At 42.8% G+C, this 18277-nt stretch overlaps 1 protein-coding gene across 10 annotated transcripts in view; it reads right to left on the bottom strand.

The window, feature by feature from the left end:
• BLVRA (biliverdin reductase A) overlaps positions 1 to 18277 on the bottom strand; it is a 44162-nt gene that overhangs the window by 5680 nt on the left and 20205 nt on the right. For 5 of the 10 annotated variants that reach the window (XM_075083721.1, XM_075083720.1, XM_075083727.1 and 2 more), the window contains 5 exons: positions 7694 to 7821; positions 5817 to 5936; positions 5124 to 5221; positions 3611 to 3718; positions 2703 to 2874 (listed from right to left, as the gene is read on the bottom strand). In XM_075083721.1, the coding sequence (XP_074939822.1) occupies positions 2703 to 2874; positions 3611 to 3718; positions 5124 to 5221; positions 5817 to 5936; positions 7694 to 7821 (626 nt within the window). Of the gene's footprint in view, positions 1 to 2702; positions 2875 to 3610; positions 3719 to 5123; positions 5222 to 5816; positions 5937 to 7693; positions 7822 to 7938; positions 8148 to 12875; positions 12974 to 18277 lie in introns of all 10 variants that reach the window. The other 5 variants (XM_075083726.1, XM_075083725.1, XM_075083729.1 and 2 more) reach the window with 3 other exon arrangements.

Genomic DNA, 18277 nt, shown 5'->3' with positions numbered 1-18277 from the left:
CGTTGCCCAAATCATTCTCTCTTCAGCTTGCCCTAAAAATTCATTTTTGTTTTTTACTGAGTCCAAGCTCTGTGACCCTGGGACAGGAACTGCAGTCCCAAACCAGCCGTGCTGTCAGTAGAGGCTTGGCTTTTCCTGGATTGCTCAATGTTTTATCACAGAGAGGCTGTCAGCTCAACTGCCTTGGAAACACAACAGAGGCAGAGGTCATCTCTCAGATAGCTAGGCGTCAGGCTTTAACACACACCTCCAAAATCCACTCAGAGACACATGAGCAGCCAGCGCAGGCTGTGCAGCGGAGACAGACTGTAGCCTTTGCACAAATCCCTGCTTAACAAGCAGAACACAGGCTCCTGCATTCTGCACCTGCTGTATTTTCCAAGGCAGAAAATAGGCTGAATTAACCTGATTTCTCAAGGTTAGTGTATTCATGTATTTTGAAAAAGGATGGGATAGCTCTCAGGAAAGGTGCAGACCTTTCCCATCCTTCAGCAAAATAAAGGTTGGGCAAATTAGAGTCATAACACTACCACCATTACTGCTGGGCCATAGCTTCACTTGACGGAGAGTGGGCCAAATTCTCTACTGTTGTAACTCCACTGACGTCAATGGGGGAAGGTCAGCGGGAAATATGGCCCCACCACCGAACAGAATACAGGAACACTATGTAACTTTCCAGCCGGTGTAAATTATCCCAGAGGCATAAAGCTGACTGTCCTCGAGGTCATTAAAAAGTTCATGGTGACAAAACACTTACTGACCCATAGAAACAGTTAGCACTAGGCTAAGAAAAGTAAGTATCTGTTAGCGGTGTAGAGCAGGAAAAAAACAGAAATCCAGATACGGTTCTGTATCTAGCAAACATCATACAGAGCAGCTAAGGACTACCTAGGAGACAGGACAGCCAGAGAAATCTTTAAGCCATCCGCTAGTTCCACCTGCTGGAATTAGTTCAAAATCTCACTCTATATAGATCTTTACAGCTACTCGTGTTACTGGCAAATTGCTAAGAGGGTAAACAGAGTTTGTATACAAAGTTCTGTCCTCTCACAACTGCATTTTAAAAGGAATTGGAAATGATGTTTTATTTAAAGACAGAGGAAGATTGCTAAGACAAGATGCTAATCCCACGATAAATTGCAGTCGGCTTTGTAAGCTTTTTGTTAGCCAGTCCTAACTAGACCCACGGTGAAACTTACAGTTCAAATAAGCCCTGATTATTCACTCCCCAAATAGCTAGTCCTTCAGATAATTACTTTTTTAACTTCACACTTATCTCAAATTCTTAAAGAAGTAAGAATTCATGTTTGGTGTTTTTTCTTTTTTGTTGTTTGTTTTTTTTTTTTGTTTTAAGCTTTCTAGCAGTATAAGTGCAACAAAAAAAGGGTAATTTATTACAAATTAAAATAGGCCAGAATATTTTCCCATGGGGTCTTATTTTCCCCTGCTCTCCCTAGTCTTCTCATCTACCTCTTGTCAAATGCTTATGAGGGGGTCATCTGTCTCAAAGGCAGAGCATGCTATATGGAAAAAGAGGAAAATAGGAGTGAAGGGAAAGGAACAAATTGTTCCACCACCATTCCTACCTCCTACGAAACATATAGAGCTTGGGTAATTTCTCTGTACCTTTTCATGTCAGACAATTCTCAGGTTGCATCTATAGCATGTGGCAAACTGTCATTGTAAGTAACTTCAACCTATCTGAAAGGACATGACCTCCATGCGGATGGTCCAGAATGGCCAAATCAGACAGTTTCCAGCAAAATACACCACCAGACTTTGGACCAAGTTGAGTTCTCAATCCACAGTATGAAACACTGATGACTTACTTCATGGTCATATAATATTTAAAGATATACTATTTTATAGCAAGGCCATTAAAAATATACTATTTGATAGCAAGGCTACTGTTATCATGTAATAGAAGGGAGATCAGACTCATTATTATGTAATTCATAATTGAAAGAGTTTTCTGCAAGAAAGTCATAGTGCAATGATCTGAAAAATTACAAGTAATCCTGGCTGCTGGATTCTCACTCAGCCTGACACACTCATGCAACAACAACAAAAAGACAAGAAATGGGAAACAGACTGTTGTCCTACTCAGAAAAAATCAAGGAAACTTCAGGACTGCAGATTAGGCATTAGTCAAGAGCAAACTTTGCAGTTGGCCTTTCAGTAGTTTATTATACTTCTGCTCAAAATGTATCATTTTCTCTTAACCTCCAGCTAGTACTTCGTATTAACACAAACATTATAGTGTTATAAGCTAAGTATTATAACTAGTGCGTTACCTTTTCAAGCAGTCATATATTTTCAGCCTTTGAAGAAATGTTAGATTTCAATGTACAGCTAGAACATCTGATGCTAAACAAAAAATATCATGCCTCTGAACCATTTTTTGGAGTGCAGGAGAAGGGTCTTTCACTCTTGGGCATAGTAAAACGCATTATGGGCTTATTCCTACATTCAGACATCAGAAAAGAGCTTTTAAACCTCCTCATGCTCTTCAGCAGACATTGTCTGATGGTAGCTCTTTCTACTGTGATTACTATAGCAAGCATTTTCAGGTCTGTTTCTCTTGTACACTTTTCATGCCAGTGTCCACCCATTCTGTTTCCACAAGAGGAAGAGAGGGTGCAGAACTCCTGCAGATGATACCTGAGGAGCCTGGCTCACCTGCTCCCACAGCCATTACTCACTTCTTGTTTGCTGTCTGAAAGTGAACAGTCATTCTGGAATAATTCTTATCCTTCTGCTTTTCTCTGGTGGCAGAGGTAACAGTGAGGTCTCCAAAGAGGTCAATCAGCCAAGTCAGTCGGGCAATTCCACTGAAAGCTGGGAATCCTGTTTTGTTTTCATCGAGGACACTACCTGGTGCGACAGCAACAGAAAGGCCTGAGAAATGGGAAAGAGAATAATGCCCTCTGCACAGGAATGCTGAAGAAACTGCAGTGTTGCAGGCTTAGCAAACAGGTGTAGAAAGGCCATGAGTGGATGGATGGACTGAGTAGGAAAGCCGACAAATATGGTCAACCTTGAAATGGATCCGTTGGTGAGCTATGACAGAGAAGGCTGCACAAAGTACATACACAACAAACCCTTCACGATGTGATGAGGACAGGAGGGTGTATGTGGATTCAACAAGGGAATAAAGTAAGGAGAAAACAATGGCTTGAAAATCTCTCCCAGGTCTTCTGAGGCCGAACACCAGTATGGAAGACTAAAGGTCCCCACTAGAAACTGGAACACTTCCTCAGAGCACATCATCCTCTCTGAGGCCAATATGAATGAGAAACTGGTCACAATCATCAAAGTACAGAAGGGATGAAGAAGAGCTCTTTCCTCCACACAACAAGGCACTGCATTCTTCACCAGAGAGCAGAAAGAGATCAGCAAAGCAACAGAAGACGATGACAACTGTTAAGGCAAAGGTGCTTTCCAGACAGTTCTGTAATTTCATGGAAATATCCAGAACTGATACCTGTGTCTAGTCAGTTTATAGACAGACTCTCATCCAAAAGGACTCAATGAAGCCTGGAAGGACTGGCGTCCCTGTGGAGCAGGCAGACAAATCCAGATGGACTTCCATTTCCTCACACCTACTGACCTGTGAAATGCAATGTTCCCTTCACCAGGTCTTTCCCAGCCACCTCTTTTTTCAGCTGCTTGTACTCTTCAGTCAGAAGCTCAATGTGCTCCACGTGGAGTACTTTACCTGCCATTAAAAGAAAACAAAATAAAACAAAAACACCACACCAAAAATGAGGACAGATTAAATAAGACCCCTCTGTGTGAATCAAAGTCATGTCTAAGCAGTAAAGGCTTCATCAGCCGCCAGTGGGAACTTACTTAGAAATGTTCTCACGCATGGCTGACAAAATGATGTCAGGAAGAAAACCAAACACGGGCCCTGCACTGAGGCATCAGCCTGGGTTAAGAATTTTCAGGAGACAGCCAATATAGAGACTACAGGAACAGTAGCCAATATGTTTAACAGAAACTCTGTAATGAAACCCAATACCCAACTAAGGCTGAAACATGAGTCTTCAAATTAAAAGACAGATTAATTCTTGGCCTCTTTCCCCTCACATCTCCTTGTTCTGCATTTTTCCTCCCAGGGTAGTAGGAAAGAAAAAGGAGGGGAAAAAAATAGCATAATGCTCAGACCCAGATTGTAACAATATGTTGAGGAGTACCTCCCTCCATTGCAATTAATTGGGCTACTTTGGAATAGAGGCTCTCGAATACACATTGAATGTGGCCCTCATTCAGTGTGTGTTTTCTGGAAGGCTTCCAGGAAAGTCAGTTTAGGATGCTGACAGTAACTGCTGCTGCTTCAAGAGAAAAGGCATCAATTCTGCTCAATGGGAAACCATCTGGTGAGCAACAAGGCAGTAAGTGGTGGTGGTACAAGAAAACAGCAAAGCAGAAATCCTATACCTCTGGTTTTTTAGGACAAAACTCATAAAGGAAATTTTTAAGCAGCAGTGGTGTAAATAGTGCAGCTTGCCCAAACAGTTTGCCCTCTACTTCTGCCCAGCACCATTTTGTTTCTTGCAGCCCCATACATCCCCACTGGCTTCAGCTGAACTGCCCACTTCTGACCCTTGGTGTGGATGGGACCACATGCTTTCCAGAAATAAAGAGATTTTGTTTAGAGACAAGCTGTCTTTCAGACAAGGATGCCTCGGTGGCCTACAACAGCATTAGCAGCTGTGTGTGACCAGCACATCACAAATGCTAGAAGCAAGGAGAGCTGTTTCCAGTTTTATTTTAAGGGAAAGAGTGGACAGGGAAGTGCAGAAGCCAATGACTATGCTCATTAAGTGCTTTGCTATCCCTGCAACAGAAGTTTCCTGCTCTAACTGCATTCTTAGTGTCATAAGCAAAGATCAGTGCTTTTGTGGGGGCAAACGTACCTTACACTTAGCCTTGACATCTGTGTGTTTATTTCCCCATTGGCACACATCTTAAATACTAGATTGACACATCTCCAAGGCAGGCATATTCCCTTGTACGTCATGGTTAATAGTAGACTGGAGCCCTGCCTTTGAGTTTGGTGCCTTTGGTGCTACCAAACAGGTGATGCTGTTTACATCCTTGAGAACAAATGCCATTACCTTTCTGTTCAGCCATCTCCCAGAGCTCATGGGCCGCCTTAGCAGACAAAGCCATGGGGTACTCAACAAGGACATGTTTCCCAGCTTCTAAAAACATTCTGAAAGGGATACAAGATCAGTCTTTAAAAAGTATACCATCGTAATCAGCCTCCTCCACTGTGTAAGCTGCTTCTCACTCCCACAGTCAGCCCCATATGGAGAAATGCATAATGCAGATTAACAGAAATAAATGGCAAGTTTCCTAGCAATGATGGTGTTGTGGCTACATCACATATTGAAACACCAGGAAAGCTGGGGTTTAATTCTCCTTTTTCCCTCACTTACTTACAGCAAGTCACTGAAATGCCGCAGTGTTGAGCACTGCAATTTCTAACTTCCAGACACTTGAGTGTCCTTCCTCTATATAATCCATGAGGAAAGGCTTGAATCCTGTTTTAAGCTGCCTGTCCATGAAACACAGGCCTAGAGGTTTGCAATTGGAATTACTTGGGAAATGAATGCGTGTAAATCCTATTCTCTTCCAGAGCTTATTGGGTGCTCTGTGGAACTTGCTGTCATTCACTTCAGGCTTCTAGTATGGCAGTCTCACCCAGTGTCCACATCCTTTCCTGCAACAGCTTTACACAATTCCTCTATGCTTCTAAATTACAGAGGAAAGGATGGGAAAAGGGTAAAAAAAAACCCTCAAAATACCTAATGGTTTCTTCATGGCTTCTGTTCTCTGTGCTGATGAAGGCTGCATGGATCTCTTCACTTCTTAGAGCATCTTCCAGGCTAATCTGCTTGGCCTCATTAATATTGCCAAAACTTCTCCTGTGTATTTAGCATAAACACAATCAGAGCATAACAGTCACAGTCCATTCTTCCCAACCGCATGTTGTGCAGCAGCACTTAGAAATTGTTCCCATGGACCACTGTCTCACTGGGTTCAACCAGGGTTGAACTGCTGGTACAAAGGCAGGGAATGGCGTGAGCACTTACAGACAGAACTGGAGTGCACAGAAGAAGAAAACAGATGGGTCAGCGTATAGGTGGTGGTATCAGTACATAAACTGTCCCACTATTGAAGTGTAAAGCGCTTTTTTGTTTTTGGCGCTTTGTTTTTTAATAAGCACCACTATGAAAGAGCCATTTTAAGAGAGTGACGAGCCATTTTAAGAGAGTGACTTGGAAGGGGACAGTGGTCCTATGGGACAACTTCCCACCATGCTGGACAACATGAGCAAAAGCACTTGAGATGGCAGGGCCGCATGCAGCAACAGCAGGTACGGACAAGCAGAAGAGGGACAAAGCAGATGCTTGGCTATGATGGCTCATACCTTGCAGCATACACACCATGTCAGTGCTAAGGGGAAGGCTCTCTCGGCCACCACCCTAAGCACATCTTTACCTGAAAATGAAACGCTCACACTTCCCACAAAAACCCTTTGCATTAGTAAGGACTGGTGCAGACACCTTGACAGTGTTTGGATAGGTGACAGAAGGCATGAGGGTAGGTCACAAGCAGGACTTGAAAGCAAAGACAGGTAATGTTTGCATGTGATTGGAATGCAAAGAGCAAGGAAACATATCCAAGCAAGCTGCCTGTGAACCATGCATTTTGATAGCACTGTTTCTCAACAGAAGTAGTGGAAATCCTGTCTTCAGTGTTGTTCAAGGCTAGCCGTAGCACTAGCTAAGGCATCAAGGAACCAAGAGTGTATTTGGCAGGGATATAAACTGGATGACCTAATAGGTCCTTTCAGTCTCAAACAACCCTGACTGCATGATTTAAATATAGCTGGAAAAATATATTCACAGTCTGAGATGCATACATGTACTGCCGAACTATTTAAAACCTTTATGATCCACTGTTATGGGGCAGATGGTCTAGCAGGAATGCTTCAGACAGAGGTATACGTGTGACAGTCCTGCTAAATTACCATGGCTCCAAGCTAGTGAGAATAACCATAAAGTTGCTCTCTAAGAGGCAACCTTACTGTATGTAGTAAATTAGGAGATTTTCTTTAGAGACATCTACCGGTTCAGTATTTGGTTTAAAAAAAAATAGAATTTTAGGATAAAGTTGCAATGTTAGAAGCGTTACAACACGTGTTTTTGTAAAAAATTGTTTTAAAAACTTTGTAAAACCTCTTATGTTTTCTAAACTTTTCTATAAATTTCATGTAGACACTAGCTCATTAGTGTAATTATTGTCTATACCATCCTAAACCTACAGGAAATTTCAGTCAGACAGAATTGCATTTCTTTTTATCACACAGATCCTACAGCTAGAACATATCTCAGCTTTTATTTTAGTAATTTCTGCAAGGTATCTCTCTAAGGTAACTTATTTGTTGCCTCCTGCAAAGCTTTCTGTGCTCATTTCCTAGCTGCCACTGAGAATGACAGGTATATTTGCATAAACTTTCCCTTTTCAGACAGCCTTAATTATAAGAGAAATACAAAACTTTGGATATTCATCCCCTGCCCCCCTCAAATAATAGTCCTCCATATGCAAAGGCACGTGCATATGGAAGAAAGAAACATTACAATATCCATACTAAACATGCTAAGATGAAATTTCTAACCTGGATACAAATCCAAGGAGTTTCAGGTGCTCAGAAGGGCTGGAAGGCATTGGATTCATCAAGTCTCGGATCCGTGCTAAGCCAGCAATTCCAACTCCAACCACCACGGTCCCAAACATTTTGTTATTCTGACCAAAGGAAAAAAAAAAAAGCAACATTTTTTTTCTTTTAGCAGGGAGAAGAGCAGCTGGGAGGAGAGATGGGAGCATTGATCACTCTTTAACCCTGCTTTCACACAGCCAAACCTTATTCGAGATGTGATGCTATAGGCTGCTGAGCTCACTTGCATCCCATTGAAATGTGGTCAAGCAGTTTAGCCTGTCATAGGACCGGTCTTGAGGCTTGTATTTAACAGCTATTATATCACAGCTCTGGCACAAAGTTCTTCCTTTCCATGAATAGAAGACAGACTTCAAAAGTGAGACATTCTTCTATTTATATCGCCGCTTCCATGCTGGAAAAGAGCCAAAAGGTTCTGCAAACCCAGCAGAGCTTTATATAAACCCTGCTGACTTCCTGAGCATCTGCAGCACAGCCTGATTCGGGCTGCCACACGGACATTCACAGTGCACAGCAGCATAGCTGGAATACTTTGGGACAGGAAGCAAAGAACATCTTTTCTTCCCCCATGTAACCACTAGCATGCCCTACAACGTCAAGACGCAGCCAACCATCTGATGATTTGGTCAAGATGCTTGCTTGCCATTTCGAAGCATGAAGAAAGCTCTGCCATCTCTTTGATGACAAGCAGGCATGTCCTCAAGATTTACATCTCTCAGAAGCACACTCCTGCCACAGTTGCATCATAGGAAGGATGAGCCAGGTATTGCACTCACTGACCGGGCTACTGGGCCACTGGTAATAAATTATTCTGGTTTCCGATTTGCCATTGATTTGCGGAAGCACTGGGCAACCGGTGTAACCTTTCAAACCTGCACTGTTCCACCACCCTGAGGACTAGCAACACTTTGTAAAGTAATTTTAAAATTTACAGGAAAAACTGCCTAAAACCAAGCCAAGTCAACCCCTCTGCATTTTTTTTCCTTTCATCCTACGACAGCATCCCTTCAAACTCTGTTTCTTCTGTTTCGGTGTTCTCCTTCCTGCTGCTGCCAATCCCTTCACCCAGCAAACTCTTTCAGTTGCTACCACTACCTGGCTGCAGCCCTTCAAATCCTTCCAAAACTTAAATGGATAAATGGACAACCCTACTTCACTCCTCCTTGTGCCTCTTGTATGACAGGATCACGGTGCAGCAGCACAGCTGTGACTATTCTGACCAGGCTAGAGGTTGACAGCTACTAAGAAATTACATCAGCTGGCATAAAGGAAAAAAAAATAGCAGAAAGACCCTCTCCAATCACATGTCATGTCTGGATTTTGTTTTTCTATAAGCTCCTGCTTAAGTATATATTCCTGTTGTTGATGAACTCTGTTTACTTTATACATGTCAAAAGGGTACAACGGTAAAACACACAGTGGTGTTTAATATAAAAGAAGAAATCTGTGATATTGGAAGAGTTCCCTAGGGGGATTACAGTGACATGTCATTACCAAATATTTGAGGTATAACATGATGACACTGCTCACCAGGGAAGAGAGATGTATAGGGCTGAGAAAGAGAGGGAGAAAAGGAGGGTAAGAAAACCACACAACTCATTTTCAGTTCCACCCACAGGCAGAATCCTGGTCTGGGCTCTCAGTTACACTTGATTTTCTCTTTGTCCAAAGAGGAAAGAGACAGAGACTTGCAGAATTACATCAGCTGGAAGGAGCCCCTGGAGGTCACCCAATCCAAACCCCACTTGGCCACACCAGGGCCACACTAAGTTCTGACTGTCCCCACGGATGGGAATCCAGCAACCTCCCAGGGTCCCTGCTGCAGCGTTTGACCACCCTCACAGCAAGAACTACCTCTTAGTATCTACTCAGAGTTTCCTGCATTGCCATTTGTCATTTCCCTGCACATCTTCCAAAACTGTGTGGTTCCAGCTCCTCTACACCCTCCCATCAGAAAGCTGTAGGCAGTAATAATATCCCCCTTTAGCATTTCTATCTGGAGGCTGGACAAGCCCAGTTCTCTAAGCCTCTCCTTGTTCATCATCTGCTCCAGCGCCCTGACCATCTTGGTGGCTCTCCACTGGACTCGCTCCTGTATTTAACTTATGTCTTGGACCAGGGTACACAAAACTGCAGGTGTAGCCAGGTCCTGCCTGCTACACTCTTGTTAATGCAGTCCAGGATATGGTTGGCCTTCTTTGCCAGAAGAGCACACTCTAGCCTGAGGTTCAATGTGTCTACCAGCACCTGCAGGGCACTTCCTGACTTTCCAACCAGGCAGCCCCCAACCTGTACTGGTGCACAGGGTTATGCCACCCTGGACAAGGGACTCTACATTTGCCTTTGCTGAACTTCATGATGTTCCTGTGTGATGTTTCTCCAGCCTACCCAGGCCCTTCTGGTGTTTTGACCACTCTCCCCAGTTTGATTTCATCCACAGACTTGCCAAAACTGCTATCCTCTTGTCCGGGTGGTTAATAAAGACATTTAACAGTATCGAAGGTGAGTGCAATACTTGCCCTTTTCCATTTAATCCATTTAATCAAGGACAAATGTTCCTTTTGGAAGAAAATAAAGGAGAGCTGGCAAGAGAAAATAGCCTTGAACTGTCCTTAGGTGACACGCGACCATATATGGATAAAAAGGGTTAGGGTACTTCATCTGTAAAGACCACCAAGGACCCCCAAAGAGAGGAAGGTATGCGCAGAAGGATATGAAGTGGAGCCAAGAGGAGTGACTTCATGCCATTTCGCAATCTATGTAGATTAGATGAATATATATTAGATAGGCAGAATATGTATGAACTTATTGTATAAATTTATTGAGGTAGCTGGCTTCAGTGTGCCTGATTTGTGGAAAACCCCTGACCACCCAGGCTTGCGCAACCCTGAAATAAATTAGCAGTGTCTCTCCTGAGTGTGTGATTATTGACTCATTGCACACTGGGCAACAAATCCGCTTTTCAGACACCATTTCTCATAGCTCGTTTCAGCTCCAGCTGAGCTTTGCCTTTCCCAGCTCTGTCCCTGCAAGCTTGGCCACTGTCTCTATGTCCCTCCCAGATAGTCCCTCCCAGCTTGTGAACTTTCTTTTTGTGTTTGAGGTCAGTCAGGAGGTCCCTGACGATCCATGCTGGCTTTCTGCCATGCTTGGCTCTGCTTGCAGCTCACTGGAGTGGGGTGCCTTTACTCGGGAGGTTGTCCCTGTAGATCGACCTCAGCCCCTCTGCTCCCCAGGGCAGTCTCCCATAGGACCTTGCCAAGCAAAGCCATCAAAAAGCCAAAAAAACAGCTCTTCTGAAGTGTATGGTTGTAATTCTTTAAAACATAGCTTCATAATGAGCTCCAGTGTGAATCAGGACCAGGTCAGCAGAGCTTTAGAAGCAGTCCAGCTGGAGAGCAGCTGATCAGGGGTTTACTTTAAGTTCAGAAGTTTTCAAGGTTACTGGAGTGTTAAGCTGTTAATATTTGCCTACTGCCTTTAGCGGAATTGTGAGTGGGAGTCGCAGAGCAGACAAATTCCCCTGAAGCTCCTAGAATCATCTCGTTTCCAAGAACTGGGTTTTCTTCTGGTGAGCTGCTGACCTCCGCTTCAATGGAATGGAGAAAGTGGGGGAGCCAACTACGTTCTTTCACTGCCACAAACAAAGCACATCTCTTAGCAGACGCTCAGGTTGCTGAACATCAACGTTTTTGCCTCTCCTTTGAAAAACTTTCCTAGTTTCACCTGATGAGCAATTTCTGACCTCCCCAAAAGTCACAGTTGAGTGAAGCAAGACGATTTCAACCTAGGAACAAAACCTGTTACTAAGCAACCTGTTCCCACAGCAACCAGCCCTTCGGTCCAGGTCAAGGGTTTCCAGGCTGATACAGTATCCACACAGAAAGAGACAGCTACTAAATGTACATTAGAGACCCTTTGCTTATGCATGTAGCTAAGAGAAAAATCACTACGTCTGTATCCCTGCTGCTGTTTTTTGTTACCCTCATTTTGCTCACACAAGAAATCCTGGAGCTGCTCAGGGAGAAAAGTAAATTAGATGTTTTTTGTAACTGTCATTAACCAGGCTAAAAGCAGAATAGAGAATATTCATCTCAGAGTCCAGATGAATACATGAATATTTACTCCTTATTTCAAACCTTTACACTAAGATAACAGCCACAGTTATCTTTCAAGAACAAAAATGATGAAAGCAGCCCAAACCATAAACTGCTGTGCCTGCCTTCCATGCTTTTTTCTTAAGATAGATGACCTCAGTTAAAGCTTTGAAAATCCATCTGAAATCTGTTTGTCAAAGCTGCTGAACTTTGGCTCCTGTTGTACTGAAAAATTGTACAGTAAGTGATATGACAGTATATCAGCCAGCATCCAAAAATGGTTTTCTCCACCCTTTCCTAACTGGCTGTATAAAACTAAAGGGGCTGGTGAGAAGATTAGGAAGGGATGTCCTTCATGCTCACAGCTTGTGACTGAAGCGTGCCTCCCACTATCCAGCAGCAACTGCCCTGGTCTCGTTGCAGGCAGTCATGCCAGCCCCACTAAAGGTCCCCTCTGAACAGGGGCGGGAGCATGGCGGCTGCTGACTGGTGCAGGAGCTCTTTCCCACTGACAGCCAGAAAAAGTAGCTCCTCTTACTGAGAGAGATGAGCCCTACATGGCAGTGAGAAGCAGACCCAAGAAAGGCATCTAGCTGAAGATAATTTATCCTACACCATTATATCATTGTCCCGTCACCCTTCTGCTCTCTGTTGAGTTTCTGTGCTTGTGCTGCTTATTTCCTCCATTGAATAGACTACTCTGTAGCAAAAGCAGTGCTCTACGCCCAAGTATTCTTGCAAAATTTAGCAGTAAAACAGGAATTCCCACAGGGATCAGTCACCCAGCAAACACATTCCTCCCCAGTGCAATCACATAGAACTGCAGTCCCTACATCTCAAAACTGCTAACGCTCACAAAGGTAAGCTTTAGGGAAGTGAGGCTTACCTCTGTTTTGTGCAACATTGCTAAGGCCATGCAAAGCCAGTGCATAGGCAAGATAAAAGGCAGAACTTAAGAATTATCTCCCCTTCAAGACAATTTTTCATGGCATATCTAGACATTACAGGATGAGAAGAATAGGTACCTTCTCTCATGATAAATAGAGAATTTCAGTCAGCTTTGTTCACTCTCCCTACAGTTTTCAAAGCCTTGTTCCCACTGGTATGAATGAGCGACTCACATCTGAAATAAAAATATTTTGCAGTTAATGTCACCTGCATTAGCATAACAGTCTTGTGGGAGTCTTTCCTGAAGCACTCCCAGCCTGGTCTTTTTAAGTGTGCTACTTCAAATGACTGCCACTTTACTGCCACACATATCTTAAGGTTAGCAAAAACCTCGCAGACGAGTACTCAATCTGAAAATACTGCTGTCAAGGTTAGTTCACTTTTGCATACTCAACTCAAGTTGAACCATTTCATTCCCACAGTAATTCTTCGGCAATTTTCACTCTCTCCCACACACTCTTCTATACCTGACCAATCTTTGCTTACATTAAATCTATAACTCTACCAAGCCTGAGTGCTGACATGTGTTGTAATTTCCCTCCTGTCACTTAAAAATAGGCAATACAATCCCTATTGACCTGGCAGCCACCTCCCAGTACTCCTAAGAGTAAAGGGGGACTCATACGGCCAGGGGCCAGCAACTGGGGGAGACTGGGATTCAGGGGCAGCTGCTGGGCAGACAGAGTGTCTGAGCCCGGCTGCTGGAGGGATCCACCTTGTACATATATATATATGTATATATTCTCACTAGTGGTCCTCCATCTTGCTCGGCCAGAGAGGGCGTGGCTGCTGGTGCCGTCTGTGTTCATGTGAGTGCTCTGTGATCTGTGTCATCGTGTACAAGTGAATATACATGGTGTATATGTGTGCTTTGTGTACACCTGCTGACTGGGAATACATTTTCAGCCTCACTACTAGTTGGCCATGGAGCTGTGCAGCCTTGCCCCTCTCAGGCTGTCAGATTCAATGTGGTATTTTCCCCTAACATAAACCAGGCTGGACTAAGGAAATTCTCCAAAGCTCCCTTTGCAGTGGACTTGTGGATTAGACACCATAGAAAAACGTTTACTCTGTTATGGCAGGAATGCCCTGAGATGGGGGAGTTGCAGCATCTTCCTCAACAGAAGGTTTTAGGGGAACACTGGACAGACAGCAGTAGTCACTGTAAAATCAACAAGTTGAGACCTTGAGGTCTCTTCCAGCCCTACATCTCTGATTTCAAGTACCCAGAGCCCTGGCAGGTGCTGTAGTCTGGGTGTTGGTACACGTTACAGCCTATGCCACCACATCTTACTCTCATATTGTCAACTTGTAGCAAGACACATCTGCCTGGAAGAGAGAAAGCAGAAGCTGAACAGTATGGCTTTTGTTAGTGTTTTTTAAAAGAGAAGAACTGCACAAATGCTCCAATTTACCAGCCTATTCAAAGGCATAAATATCCTTTGTTCTGCAGGAAACCACTTAGGCACTTTAACCTCTGTACATGCTGAAGTATCTTTGGGAAGCAGACCCAACGGAGGCCTCACTAATCCTAACCAAAGGCAGAACTTGAAGAAAAAGAAAAAACAGAAATGGAGGTTTGAAAATAATGGTTTGAATGCTAATATGCTGGAGTGGAAGTCTGTGTTTTTTCTTTGCCTTTGCTGCAACCTAGAGATAATAGTAAAGTCCTTCTGCAAGAAATAGACAGTCAGGAAGGCAACCCCACCATTCTTTGTTTCTTCTCTTTAAAACATTAATTGAACATAAAATGAGAGTCAGAAATTTTCTCAAAAATCTGTGAAGACCATTTACAGTCTCCACATTTCAGAGGAAAACAACAGCACCTAGAAGTTGTAGAGCAACCACATACATTTCCCTTGAGAGTTGTTTGTTATGGTCTTAAGTATCAACCCTTCCCAGCACCCCTCCATCTCTCACACCCATCTCTGGCTGTCACAGCCTAGGCCACAGTTCACTGACAGGCATGCAGGCTCTGGTAGGTGAGTTATACCTTCCAGGCACTAACTCTAGCAGAGGTTTGCTGGCAGAAAACAGTCTCTCATCCTGACTGGCACCACTGTACCTTGGAAACAGCCAGAGCAGGCTTTTCTTCCTGGCTTTTAAACTCTATTTGAACAATACACCTGCACTGGTTTACATTTATATGCAGGCTTATTTGCCCAGGCTTTCTGATTAAATTCTGGTTTTCCAGCTGGCTGCCAAAGCTGAAGTTGATACAGCTATATTGAGATATGGCCAGATGCTGCATTACAGCTGCCAAACAAGCACCTTTACTATATACAGTGATGGTTAATAATAAATGACTGCACTTCTAACAGACATACTGTCTCCAGCATTAATACTTAAGTAGAAAGGAAAACTTTTATTAAAACACACTTCTGCAACTTAACTCCACTAACTCCAGAATCTGCAACAGTCCAGACTCCTGTCACAGTGAGATTGCTCTCCACTGCCTGCAACTCCATACTTGCAGAAAAAACATTACACAAAACTAATATAAAACTGTGAGAGGTACTGGAAGAATCTGAAGATCTGTTTTTAACACATAACATATCCCACCCTGTGGAGGACTGAATCAGAAGTGCTATGACACACATGCATGGGTATGAATGACCATTTTGTCCTGTTCTCTGTCTGTAGCCACCCTTTGCGGTTCAGATTTGGTTGCTAGTCTGAAGGTGAAAACCAAAGGCAAATAAGACTTTTGAGATACAGCACCAGAGATGTGTAAAGAAGCTAAGTCCTCAGTCAGGCTCGTTTTGTTTGAAACTCTAAGAGCCAAATTACATTTGGATATACCTACACTGCTAAGGCTGAAACTATCCAGGAAGGAACTGAGCCTGCTTTGGGGGACCTGAAAATAAATTAAGAGGAAGACATGAAGGGCTCCATTTTTTACTTTATAAAAATATCCCTTTAAGAAAAAAACCCAAACTGTTACTTCTAATGTTAAGTTTCCAGGAGCTACTCTGGAGTGAATTACAGAGTCATGTGAAACTTCAGTGGGTCAATAAGCAATCCCACATTACTGCAGCCTCATCACTGCTATTCTTTTAACCAAAACCCCCTTGTATGTAGCTATTTAGTATATTACTAAAGCAAAGAGAGCCACAAACAGTTCCAAAAATTTCTTTCAGGCTTTAATGTGCTATAACAATTTTTGAAATTGAATTTGTCCAGGGTGGTAGAAGAAGAGTGTTTTAACAAGCGACTGTCAATTACTTTGGAGTAGAGTCCAATTTTAGACAGGCACTCAGGAGAATGAGCTATGGTATGGAGCTATCAGCAATTCACAGATCCTAATTTTCCATGGGATCAAACAATATTATTGCTACAGTACCAGTCTGTGCCTGAACACAGGCTGGAGAAAATAGTACCATTTTTAGCTTTACTTAGGGTTAACTCAAAGAAAAAAATGGCATGAAACACGTCCTCCATGATTTTTTTGATGTAACACATATGTAAACACTAAAGCTATCACAGAGTTGAACTCTGCCAGGTCCCTGTGGACCGTGAACTGTGTCCCCTGGCTTCCCTGCAGAACAAAAGTAAAGCCTCTTCCCTGCCACCAAAGTAATGCCTCCGCATGGCTAATCAGCTGAACACTAACTACCGAGACTCTGCTTAAACACCCATTTCATACAAAGACATTGTTGTTTTGTGCTGACTCTTACACTTTTTAAAATTGAGAGCTTTTCATGTTCCATTTTAAAAAAAATAGGAGGACTACTCATCCACACCTGCATTTCTGGGGAAACTTTACTCAGAGCTAATCACAAGAGGTGTAGCTTACAGGGCAGGGAGCTGAGACATGCCAAATAACCTCAGCACATTCCCTTCCCTCCCTATGCTGCTCATTTTGTTTTCGCCATGTCACCTACTTTTCTTCACCTCACTTGACAGATTCACAAGTGCTTTGCAGGAGTGGCTTGCAAGCCTTTGCTGTAATACAAATGAAACTGATGACGAACAATTATAGAAGAATGTTCTCAAATATTTTCTCAGTTCCTATACCTGCCCCTAAGATTGCCTGCCAATTACTACAGTCCATTCTACAAGAATTTTCCTCATCAGAGGGTGTCACAGATGCAGAACTGGGCTGGGCAGAAGCAGGGAAACTGTGTTTCCGGGCTGTATTCCTACTTTCTCCCATAAATTTACTGGCTTACCTATAGCAAGCAAATCACATCCCCTTTCGCTGTCAGGCCTCCCAGTTCCAGAACAGGGGAAATCTCTCCTGTAAAGCACTCTCAGACCTACCGATGATAAGCGCAATGTAAGAAGTAGGTGTTATTACAAACATCTTTTCTTCACTGTAGGAAATCCCACACAGATCAAACATCTAGAAAACGTGGCTATAACAAATGTTTTTATTGAAATATCTCTATAAAACATTGCCATATAATGCATGACACAAAAATATCTTTTTTCTTTCCTTTCTCTTGCTGTTAAAATAATCTGAGACCCGAATCCTACAAGGAATTATATGCATGCTTAGCTTTAATCGCAAGTAATCCCATTGATATAAATGAGAATACTCCTACAAGTACATTAAAAAATAAGGGCTTTTGCTGTTTAATATTAGTAGGCACGAGAACAAAATGCATATCCAGCCACAAGTATGGTCTTTCAATATCTTCATGGACTCAACCCAACAGATGATACCTATCTTCCGGTCGACTAAAGGTCACTCCGTGACAGGCTGACCTATTCTGAGAATTCCCAAAACAAAAAAGCATTCCTGTTACATGCTGGAGCCACCATAAAGATACTGCTTACCATGGCTGATGAAACCCTCTGCCTCCATCATCAGCATGATGGCAAATCATAACACTCTTCAGAGCAAACAATATACACATAAATTGTAGCTGATCAGAGAAGTGTATTTTGTTTTAGCTGACTCTCTCTTCCCCTACCCCAGCAAAAATGTTTCACCCTTCTAAAATAAACTGAGAGTGATAGAAAGTTTTTTCAACAACTAGATTAAAATAACTTGGTAAGTAGATAAAAGTTTTGCATAATGTTGTAATCTTAGTAATGATGCATGCAATGGCTAACACCTCTGTCATTTTGTCAGTCTACCACTCCTCAGCAGGGCCTGAAACATGCAATGGATGTTCTCTATTCCTATTATATTTTGGAAGTCTACCAATAGTGGCAATTGCTTGAGAGTAGGAAAAAAAATAGCTCTTGAATGAAGATTAACAACTGAGGTTACTCAAATCCCTCCTAACTTCAGAGCTCAGTATTTTTCATGTTATTGGGCATTGCAAGACTCAAGAATTGTACAGTCCAGCCACTAGCCTGCTCTCTCATGAAAAGTCAATCTGCAATTCAGTGTGATTTAGCAGTCAAGTAGTCCTGACATGCTATTCATCTGTTGAAATTGTCCCAAGTAACTGAAAACATCTTTACCAAAATATCAGACACTAGAAGGGATGTTTGGTATCCTACTTAAATCAAACTGATAAGAAAA

This window comes from Phalacrocorax aristotelis, chromosome 2, assembly GCF_949628215.1.
Source record: "Phalacrocorax aristotelis chromosome 2, bGulAri2.1, whole genome shotgun sequence".
NCBI classification, from domain to species: domain Eukaryota; kingdom Metazoa; phylum Chordata; class Aves; order Suliformes; family Phalacrocoracidae; genus Phalacrocorax; species Phalacrocorax aristotelis.
The sequence above is the reverse complement of the archived record's forward strand: the minus strand, read 5'-3'. Positions and strand labels throughout refer to the sequence as shown.